At 43.5% G+C, this 18439-nt stretch overlaps 1 protein-coding gene across 4 annotated transcripts; it reads right to left on the minus strand.

The window, feature by feature from the left end:
• Window positions 1–1090: 1090 nt before the first annotated feature.
• Window positions 1091–14667, minus strand: pdxdc1 (pyridoxal-dependent decarboxylase domain containing 1). 4 transcript variants are annotated; one of them, XM_083677343.1, is made up of 24 exons: window positions 14500–14667; window positions 13341–13417; window positions 13113–13181; window positions 12777–12857; window positions 12433–12579; window positions 11907–12096; window positions 11275–11343; window positions 11098–11176; window positions 10910–10994; window positions 10563–10611; window positions 10228–10329; window positions 9835–9960; window positions 9494–9544; window positions 9045–9089; window positions 6982–7042; window positions 6636–6706; window positions 6448–6553; window positions 5811–5982; window positions 5588–5706; window positions 5365–5486; window positions 4806–4898; window positions 4581–4677; window positions 4231–4329; window positions 1091–3773 (listed from the first exon to the last, which is right to left on the minus strand). In XM_083677343.1, exons 2-24 carry the CDS (start codon window positions 13415–13417, stop codon window positions 3442–3444), a joined length of 2442 nt encoding a protein of 813 aa, XP_083533469.1. In that variant the 5' UTR covers window positions 14500–14667; the 3' UTR covers window positions 1091–3441. The 4 variants fall into 4 exon arrangements, with proteins under 4 accessions (XP_083533469.1, XP_083533468.1, XP_083533471.1 ...); XM_083677342.1 differs by having other exon boundaries at window positions 12433–12582; XM_083677345.1 differs by lacking the exon at window positions 9045–9089.
• Between the last annotated feature and the right edge of the window lie 3772 nt (window positions 14668–18439).

Here is an 18439-nt window from a genome sequence, read left to right on the forward strand (position 1 = left end):
CACCATCTTTGCTCAAAGTCATTACCTTGGTAAATATCAGGGACGTCATATTGTACTATATTATGCACCAAACTTTATCATGGACATTCTAGCTAGTTAGATGCTGTGCATGTCCAAAGATGTATCGGTGTCGTGTCCGCACACAGCACTTGTGTCTCTTTTTATAATCTCATAGTAGTACCAATAAAGTATTGCAAATGGAAATGGCAAAAGCATAAATTTCACTATGTTGATCAGTGTTAATTAAGCACAATGTCAATCCCATATGAATTGATCTCAAGCCAGAAGTCAAGACTGTAAGCTTAAAACTAAGCCACTAGGGGGAGATCATATCTAGTAAAGTGCCATAGACTCACCAGAGACTCGCCAAAGAGCCACCAGATTGACAGTACATCCATGTCCATTCCGCACATTGATTTTCTTGGCAACTGCAAGAGTAAGAAACTATTTCTAAGGTCAATACCATCGCTCCTTCAGTGCATTATCGTGTATTCTGGTACTCTCCCTCAACATCAGCAAAACCAAGGACCTTGAGTGGACTATGGGCATAAGAGGGTGGGATGGGGTTGAAGTACAGAGGGTCAGCAGCTTCAAGTTCCTTGGTGTCCACATCACTGAGGACTTAAAATGGACCCATCACACTGGGACAGTGATCCTGTTTTCAGGCAGCTAAACAAATTTGGCATGGGTCAGATCATCACCAACTTCTACAGATGCACCAGAGAGCCTCGACCGCAAGGCTCTGCAGAGGGTGGTGAAGATGGCTCAGTCCATTACTGGGGGGGAGCTCCCAGCCATTCATGACTACATGATCTACATCAGGCGGTGTCTGAGGAAGGCCTGGAAGATCACCAAAGACCTCAGCCACAGTTCTCTCTGCTACTGTCTGTTCCCTTTGCTACTGTCTGGCACTGGTAACTGTTTGCCAATACCATGTCAGGCTCTGAATGATGTTGATGTGGAATCTTTGGGCCATTGTAAACAATAAGGCTAATTATATCACAAGGCTAATTATATCACAATGATTGATGACACAAAACTGATTAATCTCATGTTTTTATAAATCTGTTTGGTTTCAGAGGTTTTCCCTCTTTCCATCGTTTGAAATTAAAATTGAATAGTGTTTTATTTTATTTTATTTATTTGTTTACAGCTTAGGAGGAACAGGCATTGAACCTCAGTGAGAGTAGTACTCCATCCACCTTTGCCCTTAGAGCACTGTTAAAGCATTGAACTATTACATACAGTATTTGCACATCAGAAAAAGGAAATCAAAGGGGTATCAAAAATAATGCTCCCAGTTCAACAACGGTGTTGAATGTCAGTTATTTTATCCTCTATGGATGAATCAAAATGGATTATTGCACCAGAATTACTGATTATAAAAGGAATTTGGAGCAGAATGAAACTCATTGTGTACATACTGTACCTACTTACAGTATAATGTTCATAATATGAAAAGACATTAGATTCGACATAGAATATAGTGTTAACAGTGCCATGATGAGCCTTACAAGCATAACATGGATTTCTATAACATTTCAGCAGATGTAAATATTAAAGTATATTAAAACAAAATCATCGTAAGGGAACGAACTTCAGAAGATACAACAATTTAGGTTGCATTTTTCAAGTTAAGTGCATATCCTAAGTTAAGATATCAAAAAAAGTATGCTATACGCTCATTCCTTGTATGCTTTGGATATAAAAAGTCAATGGCACAGTGTTGTAAATGTAAAAGCAGCCGAGAGAGGCAAATCATATATTTCACTTGAAAATCAGCAGACATCTCCAAACTCTGGGGCATTTAGGCTTCTCATAGATGTTATGACTAAAACCTGTAGTTTTTCTTGACAAAATGACTGGACCAGGAAAAACTCTGGGCACTAGTTACAACAACTTAGCAGGAGTATGATTGGTCAATGAGGATGTGGTGCCTATCATTTCAATACTAAGAACAGTGTAAACAAACATGTTGTAAAATGCCTTGGTACTATAAGTCTTCTCTAGATAATGTTTCCCTTTATATTAATATTATGGTATGGAGGGAGCATTGTTAGAGCTTAGAAAAAAAGTCAGTCGAAGTTAAATTAAAAAGAAATTACCATAGAGGCAGGACGGAAATGATAATTGAGTCATATCAAGTCAGTAATCATAATTCTTCATCAAAGCAGTTATTGCAACAAAAGTGATTGATTTGTTTTAACTCGTGCTTACACAATACAAATTAATTAATAATTAGGATTTTGATTAAATTAAGACATACACAACGCAAAATTAAATAAGGTAGCATAGTAATAAAAGACAGAATGAGTGCAATAAAGCTGTTTTCATTTTCATTTCGTTTTTTACAACCCTGCAATCATGCTATCATCAGTCGGAGAGCTATCGGTACTGCATCTCTTTCTCACAGTAAACACCTCAACATACAGTTCAGCATGTTATAGGAACTATATTTTTTGGCAAAAAAAAAATATTTCCTCAAAATGCCTGTTAAGCATGTCTCTGCTTGTGGACATAAGTCCGCTTTAGCCCCATAAGTATTACTGACAACAAAGTCATATCAAAATAAAAACAATATACATTACTCAGGCCCCTATATGTGCAAATATCAACAGGTTGGTGTTTCTGTTTCTTTAACTGTGGAGGGATGTTTTGGGGTAGTGCACACACTGTAGGAGTGTTTAAAGGTCTTAAGCAGGTGACTGTTTTTTTTCACAGTATTTCTTCCTATTACAATCCCCTCACTCTATAGAGTTGGATTCAGCTGATCATGATGGTGAGTGGATACAAATATAAGGTTTGTGTACAGTATTTACAGTACATACAATCTAGAATTGTATTTCCAGTGTTAGTCACATTATTTGCATATAAGATGCATCACTCCCGGTCTACAGTATACAAGAGTGACTGGAGGAGTGGAGGGAAGTATTCAGTCGACCTTTCACCTTTCATTTCCAGACCCATTTGTAGTCCCAACTAAACCAGTGTTGCTAAATCCAGGTCCTACAGGGTACACAGGTGTCAGAATTCTACTCCTACTTCATCAGCAGACTGAGACATTCAGTAGCCTGAGAGGCAGGCTCTCTGACATTGGATTGCTGTCTAAACAACTCCAAAGACCAAGGCTGAATTCCACTCTGAAATCTTAATCCCTTCCCTCTGCCCTTGACTTCTTACCCTCGCAGTTCAAAAATAAGTGGAAAGATTAAAGAGATATGGCTATAGCACCACCTAGCCTTTTGGTAGGCTAAGTGAAGTCTCTGCCTTTTTCTCTTTTCCCCATCCAGTATCCATTTAATTCAGATATGAAAGTGGAATGTTGTCAAAGAAAGAGGCAAGGGAGTAAGATTTCGTAATGGAATGTAGCCCTACTCTCCAATAATCGCTGGGCTGGTACCCTTCACAGCCTGTCCTGAGGAACCTTTAAACAGGGCTGTCCTATCTGCTAGTCTCATCTGCCACCTCTGCTTCCTGCCCCTCAGGCTGCCTCTCCTCCTCTGTGCCCACCTCCACCTCCACCTCCGCCTGTGTGGGCTCGGGGTCAGCCAGCTCCTGGGGGGCCTCTGGTGGTGCCTCTAGGGCCTCGGGGGCTTCTGGGACCTCCTCCTCAGGTACCTCAGGGGCTTCTGGGACCCCCTCCTCCGGGGCTGGGAGAGGGGAAGGTGATGGGGTTGTACATCCCTCCCTTGAGAGCTCCTCAGGCTGTCCTATGGAACTTGTCTCGCTGTGGGAGTCAGAGCCCGCCCCAGAGCGGCGGAATAACCGCTGACCTATGAGGGCGACACAAGGAGGAGGGGGCGGAGTCAGAAGAGAATGGATGGGTTCACACACATGTAGGTGGCCTCCTTTCAAGTCTGCCAAAGTGCCAAACGTGGCAGTAAGTTAGAGGTCGAGCACTGGCCTTTACGTACCTATTTTACATTTCCTTTGTTTACAAGGATAGGCATATTTGCTGCTATTACAAATCGTAGCACATTTACTTTTTCACATTTTCTGTGTGGCCAAAGGGGGCAGCAAAGTGCTAAACTACATGCTTCACCTCAAAATCCTGCAGAGGTAAAGCACGTGTGCAGGAGTATTTCTTTTTAATTCAAGTAACAAAATACCTAGGGAAATTATTCAAACTGAGATAAATACTGTGACAGAACATTAGAATTTATTGAATGTAAACAGCTGTAAAAGGTATTGATGAAATAATCTGAATCTGTCATATCTGTCAGGTCCTACCTGGCATTCTTTTGGCAGAGGATGTAGGGGTATCTGGGGGTGCCAGTCTGTCTACCTGGGCCTTCATGGTGTAGGTGGGCTCTGTGGAGTCCAGGGAACCTATGGTAGACACACGTTTGACACACACACACACACACACACACGTTCAATACCACCAGCTTGTATAAGGACTTCAGAAATAAACAATACTGCACACTGAACTTTCAATGCATTCTCACACTCACTCATGCACGCAGGCACTCATGCAAATGCACTCTCACTCACACACACACACACACACACACACACACACACACACACACACACACACACACACACACACACACACACACACGTTTACTGTGTTGTACCTGCGGCCAAGTTAAAGGTTCTGCCCTTCACAGAGGTCTGGAATGGAGAGAACCAGTTCAACACCGAGCCAACGAGAGGAATCTGTCTCAATACACCCTGAGACAAAGAGAGAAAGAATAATAAGTCCATAACTTTTGCATGTATTCAATTTGTTTGTATACAAAATATACTCTCTCACGCACACACACATGCACTACACACACACACATACTACACACACACACCTCCTCCATGAGCTTCTCCTCATTGGCTTTCTGGAGCTGCAGCTCTGCCTCCTGGATTCCTTTCCGTACCACCTCTGTCATATTCTCCAACAACTATGGAGAGATGAATACATGGGGATGGATAGAAGGGTGTGGTCCTCTGTGGCTCAGTTGGTAGAGCATGGCATTAACAACGCTAAGGTTGTGGGTTTGATTCCCGTTTGGACCATATATACTGGGAAATGTATGCACTCACTGCAATGTAAGTCGCTTTGGATAAAAGCGTCAGCTAAATGGCATATATTAAGGGTAACACTGGATTCCACGGCAAACAAATAGCTTGTAACAATTTAGAAATGTAATCCGTCGACAGCTTAAGTTGATGTTACTTTCTGACCTGAAGACATCTACATCACTGAAATTGATATCTTCCAGAGGTACCGTGACGATCATATAAACAGCAAGTCATTGGAACAGTCAATTCAGTTGGTCCCTACAGTCAATTCAGTTGGTCCCTACAGTCAATTCAGTTGGTACCTCTAATGACTTGAGGGCCCAACACATTAGCGTGAGAAGGTACCTTGCCACTCTCCTCGATGTCCCTCCCCAGGGCAGCTATCGTATCCACCAGCTCTGACACATCAAGGTCCTCTGTTGCCATGCCAACAAATATGCAGTCTTTCTCTGGACCGAACTCCGGGCCTGAGGATGAGGAGAGACAGGTTAATCCATTCTGAGTAAGTTACTGATGTAGAAATGGACAGAATTTCCCACAATCCTCTGATCTGTGGACAGGTACTAACCAGTGGAGAAGCTGAGGTCTGCGTCCAGATCCCGTAGTTTTTTCAGCAGATCGCTGTTGATCTTCTCAACCTCCTGCTGCCTCTTACTGTCATCCATCTCCTCACTCCTTGGCTCATACCTGGGTGTACAATACATTTTAAATTGAAAAATCATCATCGTTAATTGTTCATCAAAAATAAACACCTGAACTTTTCATCTTTTCTTTTCAAATTCTGTCCTCACCTCACAGCCCCCAGTCCTGGCCAGCTCAGGTCCTCTATGTAGGTGAGGGAGGAGTGGTGGTACACCTCCTGTCTGAAGTCCTGTCGAAGACGCAGCGTACAGCTCAGCACAGGTACCAGCTCAGCCAGCCTCTCCACCAGGACATCCACGTCCCCGCACTGGGTACCCAGGGCTAGAGGTCAAAGGTCACAGCATAAGAAGACAGCTATATCTTTTTTTTTAAATATGTTTTTAGGGCATTTCTGCTTTATTGGGATAGAGATAGTAGAGATTGACAGGAAGGATGGGTGAGAGAGAGGAGGGATGACATGCAGGATATGTCGATGGCCGGAATCAAACCAGGGACCTTGCGATGATATAGCAGAAGCCAGCTATATCTAATCTACAACTAAACAGGCAATACAGGCAGGAATACAACATTAGTCCACTCCATACTGTCTTTCTCTACCTATCATGCACATGTTTCAATCTTTAAAGTCTTTATAATCACATCATAGAATAGAATAGAAAACAATAGAATAGAATACTTTTAGAGCACTGGAATGCAGCACCTTGCAGGTGAGTGAGCCTCTTACCTGAGTTTTACCTGTGAGTGAGCCTCTTACCTGAGTTTTACCTGTGAGTGTGTGCATCTTACCTGCGGCAGTCATGAGAGGGGTGAATCGGACACAGGTGCCCTCGTCCTCAAGCTCCACCACATCTACGCCACTAGCGGGCACCAGCTGTGCCAACCGCTCACCCAGCTACAGACAGATAGCAATCAATAAGTCAATCAATCAACTAATCAATACGTTGTTGTTTGCCTTTTTAGGCAGGCATACACACCCATCTGTTGAGGGCATCTTGCACTTCTCTCTCCCCTGTGAAGTAGCCCTCCACGGAACCCCCACTGGATGCTGGGTAGATAAGGATGGGCATGGTGTCAAACATTATGCAAAGTCTAATGTAGGTTTTTTCTCCATTTAAAATGACATACTTTCTATCTGGCTTCTGTTCTCTCTGTCTCAATTGTCATTATCTTTTGTTTTCTATGAATTGGTTTTTATATTTTTACCATGGCCCTTTTAAAAGACCCCCCCCAAGGATCAACTGTAAGACTAAAAACTAAGAAGGACAACACTATGCATACAATACAATGGGAGGAGGTTTCTAGAGAGGAATAACCACACACCTGCACTGGTCTCCTGGGAGAACCTGAACACCACCACAGGTGAGTTGAGCTCATCCTCCACCTGCGGCACAGCAGTGAAACAGGTTAGAAGAGACACATGGGACAGAGGAGGCACAGGCCCTGTCCACAAACAACCCGTAGCCCCTACACCCTTTACACTCGTGTGTAAATCTGAGAGGATTTGATAGGTGGAAGCAAGATGGTGAAAATTCCACCTTACCTCTCCAATAGGGCAAGGTGGAACTACTTCCGATCCATTCAGACCTACACAAGTGTAGAAGGCGGTGTAGGGCCCTTGGCCCTAGGCTTGATCGGGCCTTGACAGGCCAGGTCGGAGAAGCTGTGTGATGCAATGTCATGGAGATGCCTGCGGTTTGGGGTTGTGACATACAGCCTTGGTTTGAGCAGTCAAACCGGCCTGCATGGGTGTTGCTGCTAGCCTGAGACCATGCATCTCAATGCTACAGAGTGGCCCAATTCCAAATTGAGCCCGTAGCCCTATCCCTAGGCAGTTCTGAGAGGTATCGGATTAGTATTGACAATAAGGTAGTAGATCCACCTAGCTAGCTTGCTGGTGGGCTGGGATGGAGGTTCTGCCATTTTGCTTACACCAATCCAATCCTCTCAGATCTACAGTATATGAAATGCCAAGGGGTTAATTCGGAATTGGACATTAAAACCATTTTACTACCAAGTGTTTCATGTGATAGGATTCCGACGAATACACGGATATCATGCAACCAAGCTATTGTAAATGTCTGTGTGACATTTGATGCCCTTGAGTTCCATGCACAATGGACATTTCTGTGTTTTCCATGGACCTTTTCCACATCACAGTAACTCTGTTAACCCTATATCCCTACCCTACTAATCTTCTCTAATGTGTCCGAAATGGTGGATATCTATCCACAGCCAATTCCTGTGGCTCCAATAATTGGAATTCCACATTCCAATAATGGTCCATGGCTAAAGAGTTGTGTCTAGGGACATGGCTTTGTTCATTTTAGTCAGAGTAACAAACGCAAAATGTTTAAATATCGCTTCTCTACTCCATTTGACACAAGGCACGGTAAGAGTGTGTATGTTTTTTTGGTGAGCAGTTGGATTCCTAAAACAGGAATTCCTGTAAACACAGTGAGGTCCATCTTTGATGACGCCTGGGACAAAGTTCAACCTGGAGGTCATCAGGCTCTGTGAAGTGAAGTGGGGGTGGGGTATTGGTTGGGGCAGGTGACATTGCCTAAAACATGCCTGTGGTGTTTTAAAGAACATTTTAAAGAACCAGTCGGTCAGCCAGCCAGCCATCCAGCCAATGGGGGCCATCGATTTGAGTCACGTCTCAAATACAGTGCCTCTCAGTGCATGGGGTGAACAAACATGGTCAGGGACAGAGTGATAGAGATAAAGAGAAAGGAGGGAGGAGGAGAGGAAGCAGGCAGAGGGTTGGTCCCACCTACAATAGAGAGTATGAGAGAGCCCAGAACGTCCCGCAGAGAGCCCCCGGAGATGGGGGGGATCCGAGAGTGAGACACCACGCCCTGTAACCAAGGCAACCCACAACTCACAAATTACAGCCACACACGACACCCACGACAACAGAGCTACTCAAAGCCGCCTCTCAAATTCCCCAGTTCGTTCGTTTTTTTAATACTACTGGTTCAAAACAGGTCTATGACTGCAATTGAATCATGCATACACTGTGCTCATCGCCTGGGTAATAGACTGTTTCAAACGATAAGTTAGCTCAAGCAGAGACAGACTGGCACCCAGACTGCTGTAGAGAGGGGCATGGGAGATGAGTTTGAGTACCACCGCACCACAACACTGTTACAATTCTCCACACATTGCTCCTTCACTGGGTTGGGTCAGCACAGTTGCTCAGCAGCTCAACTGATCTCTACATCACATATACATGGAGTTCATATGAAGTTGACTCACTTTCACAGTATTCCAAATGATTTAGAGATCAGTGAATCTTTGCAGCATCTGCCCTGAGCCAACGCCAGCGGACAAACACTTTTTTTGTTGTGGCAGTGATATAGGGGGCTCAGTGGGCTCTTTACCATAGTCAAAGCCTCAAGGAGAGAGATCTCTGTGGCAAGAACATCCTAAAACAGAGATGGCTTCATCTTTACAAGTATCACTTACTGTACATGTATATGTATGTAGTGTTCATGTCTTTATGCACAGTATTATGTGCGCGATTTTCATATTGCAGCACTATGTCCAAGAAAAAATAAAATAAAACCTCATTATAACATAACGGAAAGGGTGTTGTGGTGGGGGGGAGGGGGGCTACACGTGCTACATTTGAAACAACTGTATTTGTGACACTTTCTATGATCTAACGGGATATAATAAATGTTTGTGTGTATAGTGTATCGATATATCAACTTCCGCAAAAATACTAATGAGCATTCATAACAGCATGTTATGATTCCTTATACTGTAACAGTCTGAATGAAATGTAGAGAATCATAGTTTCATTTCAGATTGTTGCAAGATGACCTACCGATGTCTTTATGGAGGCAAGTGTCTTCAGTTTCTCCAGAAGCTGTTGGCTCTATAGACAGAGAGAGTGGAGTAGATAGGACAGTTTGTTAGCCAATGAGAACTATGGCTAGTCAAAATGTCATAGAAGGAAATGACAGACCAAACACACTTGGCTATGGTAGATTGTCTATTTCTATGGTGGATTGTGTATTTCTTTGGTGGATTGTGTGTTTCTATGGTAGATTGTGTATTTCTTTGGTGGATTGTGTGTTTCTATGGTAGATTGTCTATTTCTATGGTGGATTGTGTATTTCTTTGGTAGATTGTGTGTTTCGATGGTGGATTCTGTGCTGTACTCACAAGCTCTGCTGCATGTCGTATCCTCTCCACTATCCCATCATGCCCTAGGTACTGCAGGGAGAGCCAGAGGGGCAGGGCACGCAGCTTCTCCACTGGCTGACTGGAGGTCAACCCTGCAGCCAGAGACTGAGAGAGAAAAAGAAGACAAAGATTGAGTCAGAGAGAGAGAGAGAGAGAGAGAGATTTGTCACTCAGCAAGAGACTGATAATTGGAAAGACCTGGAGAGATAAGAAAGAGAGAGACATCAGAGAGCGATTTGAACTTTTTGAGATTTTGAGAGAGAATGAGAGACCAGAGGGGTCAGTCACACAAGGGACTTGAGAGAGAAAGAGAGAGGCAGACATCTCCTGACAGAGGGACGGGGAGAGCGCAGGGAGCAGAGAGCCACTGACCAGGGCTGGGTCCTCGTGTCTGTAGAGGGTGACAGCGGGCACAGCGGGCAGCCCCAGCCATGGCCCCAGAGTCAGGGTCATACTGTCACTCCTGGTGGCTGCCTGGAAGGAAAGAAACAGACATAGTTGATATGTCACAGCTCATAACAGTACAGCACCTGGTGAGCACAGCGGAAGGCACAATAGACATATAATAGAAATATGTGTGTTACAGATGGATTGTGAAACATTCACACAGACTCCTAATGCAGAGCCTACTGCTACAGTATTCCTATGATACTGTAAGGACAATTCTCCACATCTGTTCCACTTAAAGGTGAGTGTCCTGTACATACCATTACTGTGGATGATACATGACCCAGAGCCAGGGTTGCCAAGTTGACCCTGAGAGAAACAAAGCAGTTATAAAGAATGTATAAACCCCTCAAATAAGGCTTGTCAGAAAGATATTACATGCTAACTACAGAGTTATCATCCTTATCTATTAGCAATAATCTCTGAATATCTTTTGAGTACTTTTTAGTGAGATATAAATAAATAAAGAACAACTGAACATAGTAAAAAAGGGACAGTTCACCCCAAAATCAATGTTTGTCAAACCTTTTGATACAGGTACAAAAACACCTGATCAAATTTGGGGTGAAGCACCTGGACAAAACGTTAGTCACTGTATATCACCCACCCTTCAACGTGGAGCCACATGCCGTACTGGTCACACAGCTCCTTCAGACGGCCCAGCTTGTCTGTGTGACCGGCACCAGGGGTTCCTGGGAAAGAAGCAGTACAGTCTTAGTCGTCAATCAAGAAGAGCCTTAGTAGTAGTGATGCCGGTTCAGTTAATATGAGTTAATTATTCATGAGTTCACCGACCTGCGTTGGCTATCAACAGCAATGGAAGCTTCCCAGTCTCTACGTCCTCTTTGATCAGCTTGTCAAGAAGAGCAACATCCTGCCGTAGGATAACACAGATGAGTTAATGAATGAATGATTGATCAGGTGTTCAGTGAGACAAACATTTCCTCTAAAAACAGGGTTTGATTTTCCTACTATTTGGTGCTGGGATCCAAACATGGTGTTACAGGGAACGGTGCAGAGGCTGGATAGAGGCAGACCGAGCTGAGGAGAGAGAAAGACCGGTTTTCTGTTATCCTGTAATATGAAACCCTATTACACTTATACTTCCCAGTCCCGTAATGACAGCATCAAAAGGTGTGTGATTGTATATATTCATATGTGTACTCAAGAGGTCCTGTGTGTGTATAACCATTAGTTGAGATGACATGTATTGTGTACAGCGTTCTCCCCAAAGAATGTAAGAGCGGCGCTGTGCCACGCTGTGAACTTGGAAGCGCCATTATGTAAATTATGCAAATGAAACAATATATTTTGTAATGATAGTTACTCTTCCATCGCCAACGGTCAAAAAACTAAAGCGAAAATGAAGGCGTTATGATGTTCCTCAGTGAATTCAGTGTTTTATCTGTATTTTTGGCGCATTTTGACATGAATAAACACGAGTTGGGTTTTGATAATGTAATTCAGCGTCACGCTGTTAAAAAATCCTGGGGAGAGTGTTAATAAAGTGTAAATGCAGTGTACAGTGCAATCACAACCGTGTGTATGTGTAACCACTGTACTGTCAGAGAACCTCTAGGTACTGTCTGCTCATACACACACACCTGGCTGCAGAGGTGCTGTCCCAGGCCCGGCCTGCAGGTGGCGCTCTGGTAGATGACAGGCTGTCTGGAGTTGAGCACAGTGTAGCCCTCCATGGCGTAGTCTTCATAACGGGCGTTAATGACCAGACGACACACCTTCAGGAGCCCCTCCCGGTCATCCTCGTGGTAGTACACTGAGCCGTTCTCATACCTGACCACAGTAATGAGGGAGAAACAATCATACTGTATGAGCAGCCATGTTGATTCTTAGTCCTTGGCAGTGTACCACAGACAAGCAGTGAGAGTGTATACCAATTCACTGGAAGCATCTGGTAGATGAGTCTCAAAGGATAGTCTCAGAGGTATGGCAATGTTGACATAGACATGTGCACACACAGGCAGGCACACATGGGCACACACCGGCACACACACACACACACACACACACACTGCACACTGAACTATCAATGCATTCTCACACTCACTCATGCAAATGAACTCTCACACTCTCTCTCTCACACACACACACACACACACACACACACACCTGAAGAGTCTGCAGAGCCAGAGTGTAGTGTCAGACAGTATGCGCGTGGTCAGCTTCCTGAGTCTCTCTTTGTCCAGCACAGAGATGAAGGCCGCCAGGCTGTGTCCTAGCAACGCCATGTGACCCTGCTCCCCGACGTTTTGCATCCTGCTGAGTGAGCCATACACAGGAAGTGAGGTCACAATAAAAAAAGGCCTTTAAATAGTCAGAACAGCAAAAAAACTAAACAAAGTCCATGAAGAAGTGCAAACATTGTCCTGTGTCATCCTAGGACTTCCAGGAAGTACAAATAGGAACCGACAGTTAATGCGTAACGTATTCAGTTTCCAGGATCTAAGACCAACCGGTGACTTGGTTTGTCTTCCTCCTCCTCTTCGTGCATGAGATTCTGGACCAACTGTAGTATGCTGGCAACATCCTGGCCACTGGAGGGGAGGGGCAAAAATGACACATATTTGGTATTAGTAAATAAGTTGGCATAACAACTTCAGGATGATTGGTGGGGCATCTACTTCATAAAACAGGGTCAATGTGTGTGAGAGAGAGAGAGGGAGGGAGGGAGGGAGGGAGAGGGGGAAAGAGACCAGAGTGAGAGAGAGGGACCAGAAAGAGAGAACAGAGAGAGAGAGAGAGGTATAAGAGTAGTAGGTTCTCCCTGGGGTATATTCAGTTTCACTCACTCTCCTTGTAAGGGTCCAGGAATACTCGTCCTGCTGAAGCTCCGCCTCTCTGTGCCCTCCTCTGACTCTCTGGAGAAGAAACAACAAAACAAACACAGCAAAGTCAGATGATCCGCTTCATCAGGTTACGCAAGAGAGTTTGTGTGTGTAGAATAGGCATATCAAACAAAGTCTGTTAATATTGTCTGTAACGAACCAACGGATCGAAGCACAGGCCTAAAACCTCACCTTCGACCATCCCCTAGAATCTTCATGGCCTCGTTCAGATTCTTGCCCATTTCAGCGAGCGTGGGGTCAACCATCATCTACGGACAGAGGTCAGGGGTAAGAGAGAAGAGAAAAAACACCAAACCAGCTGGATCTCTTATTCCCTGACTGAGGTGCAGGGAGTGGGAGTGACAGAGAGAGATGACAACATTGCTTGTCTTGCTTAACAGGCTCACTCTGTCCTTCACTCACACTTGTACACACACACACACACACACACACACACACACACACACACACAGATGACAGAGGTAGGATCTAGAGGTAGAAGTCGATCAGATTGTTTAATATTACTCAAATATTGACCATGGCCATACAAAGCCAACTCTCTGCTTCATCACAATTGGTGAAATGGAGAAAATGGAGACAGTATATTGAAACTTCTATTCATTTACAGCTAGAGCCCACCTTTCTTTCTGAATGGATAATGGGTGTGGTGACGGATTCCTGTAATTTGAGTTGCATGGTTTGCTTCTTCAAACCGGACTTTCAACCTATAACCTGACACAACCCTTGCTAAATAGTGATAGTATCTTGCTTGATCAAGTCTATAACTAAATATTTGAGCACTACATAATGATGTAATACTTGAGTCGTAAGAAGATTTTATATTTGACTGGATTTTTTTTTTTTTAGACAATTATGAATAGAATTGATGATTCTGTCAGTGCCAGTGTTTTATATGACTGATCTAAGCCGGATGCCAAGTCAACCTGCTCCAGTTGCTAAGGAGCTCACTATGCCTTGAAAGTCAAAGCTCGGATTTCAATATTGGCAAAGAGGATACTGACTTGCTACCCCGGTGCTTGCTAACAAGCTAAGCAGCACCATCGTCATAATCATATAACATCATCAATAAGGTCATTTTCGTGGTAGCACTCTCTCATTCCTGTGTAATGACAACATAAGCCGGGACACTGTCAGTATCCAAAGGTCCAACATTATTTTACTGCGTTTGTTATCAAGGAGACAAGATCTAATTCCGCGTCATCCTAGCAATGACAACCGAGCCTTGGCAGCAGCAGCTGACTTCTCGCAGTCCTAGCATTTGGTAGCCTAGATAGCTGACGTTACCTTGGAGAGCAGGGCACACAAATGACAGCTTGTCCGTGGTGCTTACCTTGTGATGCAGTGGCTGCGTGCAGTGTAAAGTCTTGAGGCAGGGGTACGCCGCCTATCCCCTCTCTGCTTGGCCTCAGTGAATGAGAAGGGAATATTGATTTTGACGAGCTAACCGTTTCGTTATGTTACCTATTTGCTTCGCCGAATTGTCAGTTTACTTCCTGGACTTGCGCTCCGTATTCCACGCTGGCAACGCTGACGTCTCGCTACGCATGCCCTCACGATCACTACGCCTTAGACAGTGCGTTGTTGAAGTGCTCCTCATTACTGTGTCAAGGTTCACAATGCAATTTTAAGGTACATTGACATTTTACAAAGGGAATAATGTTTGACAACAATTGTATTAATGCAGCAGGTGTCATGCCATAATGAGCCACTGAGTCAAGAACATCAAACGACCCTTGACCAGTGCTATTTGACTTGATGATGCATAATTCACTTTACTACATTCACCATCCTCGGTTCTTGAGGGTGAAAAATGCGGTCAGAGATGATAACAATTCCAGAAGTTGTTCATAAAAATCAGATTCTCTCTCACAATGCATGCATATTCTAGAATATTCAGACTGCACCAGTGCTGCGTTACACTGTGGACAAATGATGTTCTACGTGTTTTATATAATCCCACATATGTTGACATTCAAGAATTCGACTGAAATTTATTTATATCTTTGATGATTACACATAGAGTTAATGTCAACTCTGATGAACATTCAAATGTGATCAATTTCTCTATTTTGTTATTGGTATTTCATCATCAGATCTTCCTTATTATTTCCCCCGCTCCCATTTCAGTACTGCCTTGGTCAGAATGGGAAAGGAATTCATTGCTGATGCTGTTATTGAGAAATATTTACGAACTCTCCAAATGACCACATCTTACATCATTGGACTTCTGGTTGGACAGAGGGAGTTTGTACTGCTTGTAGCACAGACCCCACTAACAGACACAGACAGCCCTGCTGGCCTGATGGATGATCATGACAAAGACGATATTGTGAAACATGCTGAACATGTTAATTACATGCTTACTGGAGGATTGTCAGTGATTGGATTGTTCCTGCTTGCCCCATCCTGCCAATCCAAAGAGGGCCATAATAAAATGAAGCGAATGATGGTTGCTGTTGAGGAGCGCTTATCTGAGGGGAGGTTGTGGAGGCTCTCAGAGGAAGACACAAATGAAAGAGTGCTGCTTCATATCTGCTCAAACACAAAAAAGTCCACTTGCTGGTGGATGGACATTGAAGATCCCAGTAAATCTTCCAAACCTGCAAATTGGAGTTACAGACCCCAGTTGACAGCATACTGGCCCGTTGTGACCTGCTCCATGGAGATCAACATGATGTTCCCCTTGACTGCCCACGGTCTGAAGCAGTGCATGACAGAGGGGCTGCAGAAGCAGTGTTTGTCTCATCAATGACAAACAACTACCAGGTGAGACCAATTTGAACCCTCCACCTCTGAGAAGAATGTCAAAGCCAAGCAAGGTAATGGTCCGTGTTGAGGTCATGCTTCCTACGACAGGCCAGTTAGGGGAGAAGCCCTCTACTGCGTCAGTGCAGCTCTGCAGCAGCATCCTGAGACTGAACGGGAATCTGCAGTGCAGAGCTTACATGGAACCAGGAAGGGCCACCGCCAAAGCCACCATCACACACATCAAGAGAGACAGGAGTGTCTACAGCAGGGCCAAAAACTTATTTGAACATCTGATGATTGATGAGAACCTAGTGAGTACCCTCATGGGTTCCCAGCCCCTTGCTCAGCGAGTGTTTGTCCACGTGCCAAACACAGGCATCTGTGTGTGTGACTACATGCTCCCATCGGAAACGGAGGCTCCTGTCAAGGAGAGGGTCAGTAAGTGGGTGGGGTTTTCCATCCCTGACGGGCAACTCCAAGTCACCCAGGAACTGGTCCAGGGCCATCTACAGTGGCACCAAGATTCAGAGGCCGGTATGGACAGCACATGGCTGCCAGTCTACAAGCTTCAGCTGAGGCGTAGAATCAACATGGGTATGAGAGTGTCCGCTGGTCCGCCCTGGTTGCCTGCCTCCTCTACATGCTCAGTGTGAAGGTTGGAGCGCAGGTTCAAACTGTGTTCCAGGATTGATACCCTCAGTGATAAAGTCACAGGATTCCTATAAATTAAAGGGATCGGAAAATGAAAATAAATATTATGTTACTGTATTATTACTGTATTATCGTGTTGCTACTGTTAGGAATAGATAGGTTAGACAGGTACAGGGCGCAGTTTAGACAGCACACTGTCAGATTTCACACTCCAGACCTGTGGGGGGCAGTGCAGCATGGATGAAATGTTTAAGACGTCAGTGTGACGCCTGGCTAGTTGGTTTCGTAACATTACTGTATTCTACTACAACTGTGTTCTATTGTGTTTTGGATGAGGAGAGCTTGCAAGTCAGAAGTTCATTGCACTTGTCATAAACGTGCCCCCCTGTAGCCCAGTACATAATATGACAATACATATTTGAAACTTGATTTATCAGGCATATCGGCCTACTGTTTATAATACAGCAGCATTTTTCTACTTTACAGTTCTCAATCAAATATATTAGAGGCAAGAGTACAGTTTCAAAGAAAGATTACTTGAAAATGTCTTTATTTGTAGCAATGTCAGAATTACAGTAGTATCTGAAGCTATAAGAATATGTACATCTTATTGACACATACAGTACATATTATGCAGATATATACATACATGGTCATAGAGATTTGCATCACCTCATGCGAACATCCTTTACATTTGGGTCATTATCAGACAAAATGATGTCACCATGTGCATTCAGAGTCTTCCACATTCGCCAGGTTAGATAAACATAAAATAAAAGTAAAATAAAAATAAAATAAAAATAAAAGTGCTTTATGAGTAACCATCCCAGGTCACAGTATATGTTTCACTACAGTTCTGTATCAATCCCTTCAAATGCATGATAGATTATTATTATGTAAATAAAAAAAGCTGAGGATTGATCGTAAAAAGAAAGCAGTGGATTGACCATACAGTTCCATAAACATTCTGTAGCGATCCTTCATGGGTTTGTTGAGTATACTATGACCACTGCCAGGAGGGTAAGTCCTATTGGCGCTGGTTGGGACAGAGTTGCTGGTGGCCTGATCCTGGACAGAACCAACAACCCTACAATATGCAATAATATAACAACCCTAAAAATAGCAAGTGATACAAAAAGAACACAACTGAATCATGAAATGTGCATTCTATGATGAAGCTTGAGCTTTGCATTCTCTTCATTGTTTACACCTGGCTACAGCATGGTCCTTTCATAATGTTAGAGGATAGCAGCTATGTTTAGCACACATATTGTTATATGTTTGTAGATTATGTAGATAATATAAATATAATTAGATAAACACATACATTATGTAGAAAATTGGTGCCCCTGGAGGTGGGTGCAAATACAGAACAGAGGTCTGATACACTGCAAGAGAGCAGGAGAACTTTAGCAATGACAGACCCTCTGTCATTTAGCAATTACAAGTAACAAAGGAACCCTTTGTCATTTCAGGGTGAGAGATAATTTCATGTAATAGCTGTATCTAAAGTGCAGATGAATGTCATTGAACTGAACTGACATCAGTGGTTGAAATGAGTTTAACAGATCTGGGTGTGAACTATTTACTAAGCTAAAGCTATTTGAATCTAATGTCTTAAGCAATAACATGCACTGGTCATGCTAGGGATATGTTTTGCTGATTCACAAGGCACCCCTAACCCTACCAATACGCATTCAGTCATTCAACTAGCCTTGCCGTGAGAATATCATAGTAATATTCAGTTTAAGAAGCAAGCATTCACAAGCATAGCAACAATATATTATGTAAAATATGACATTTGTTTATTATGTAGGTTCTCTCAACCTCATTTTCTATTGAATGCTTTCAGCTATAAAGTTTGTTTCCAA

The sequence above is a fragment of the Argentina silus genome (genome assembly GCF_951799395.1).
Source record: "Argentina silus genome assembly, chromosome: 9".
Taxonomy (NCBI): domain Eukaryota; kingdom Metazoa; phylum Chordata; class Actinopteri; order Argentiniformes; family Argentinidae; genus Argentina; species Argentina silus.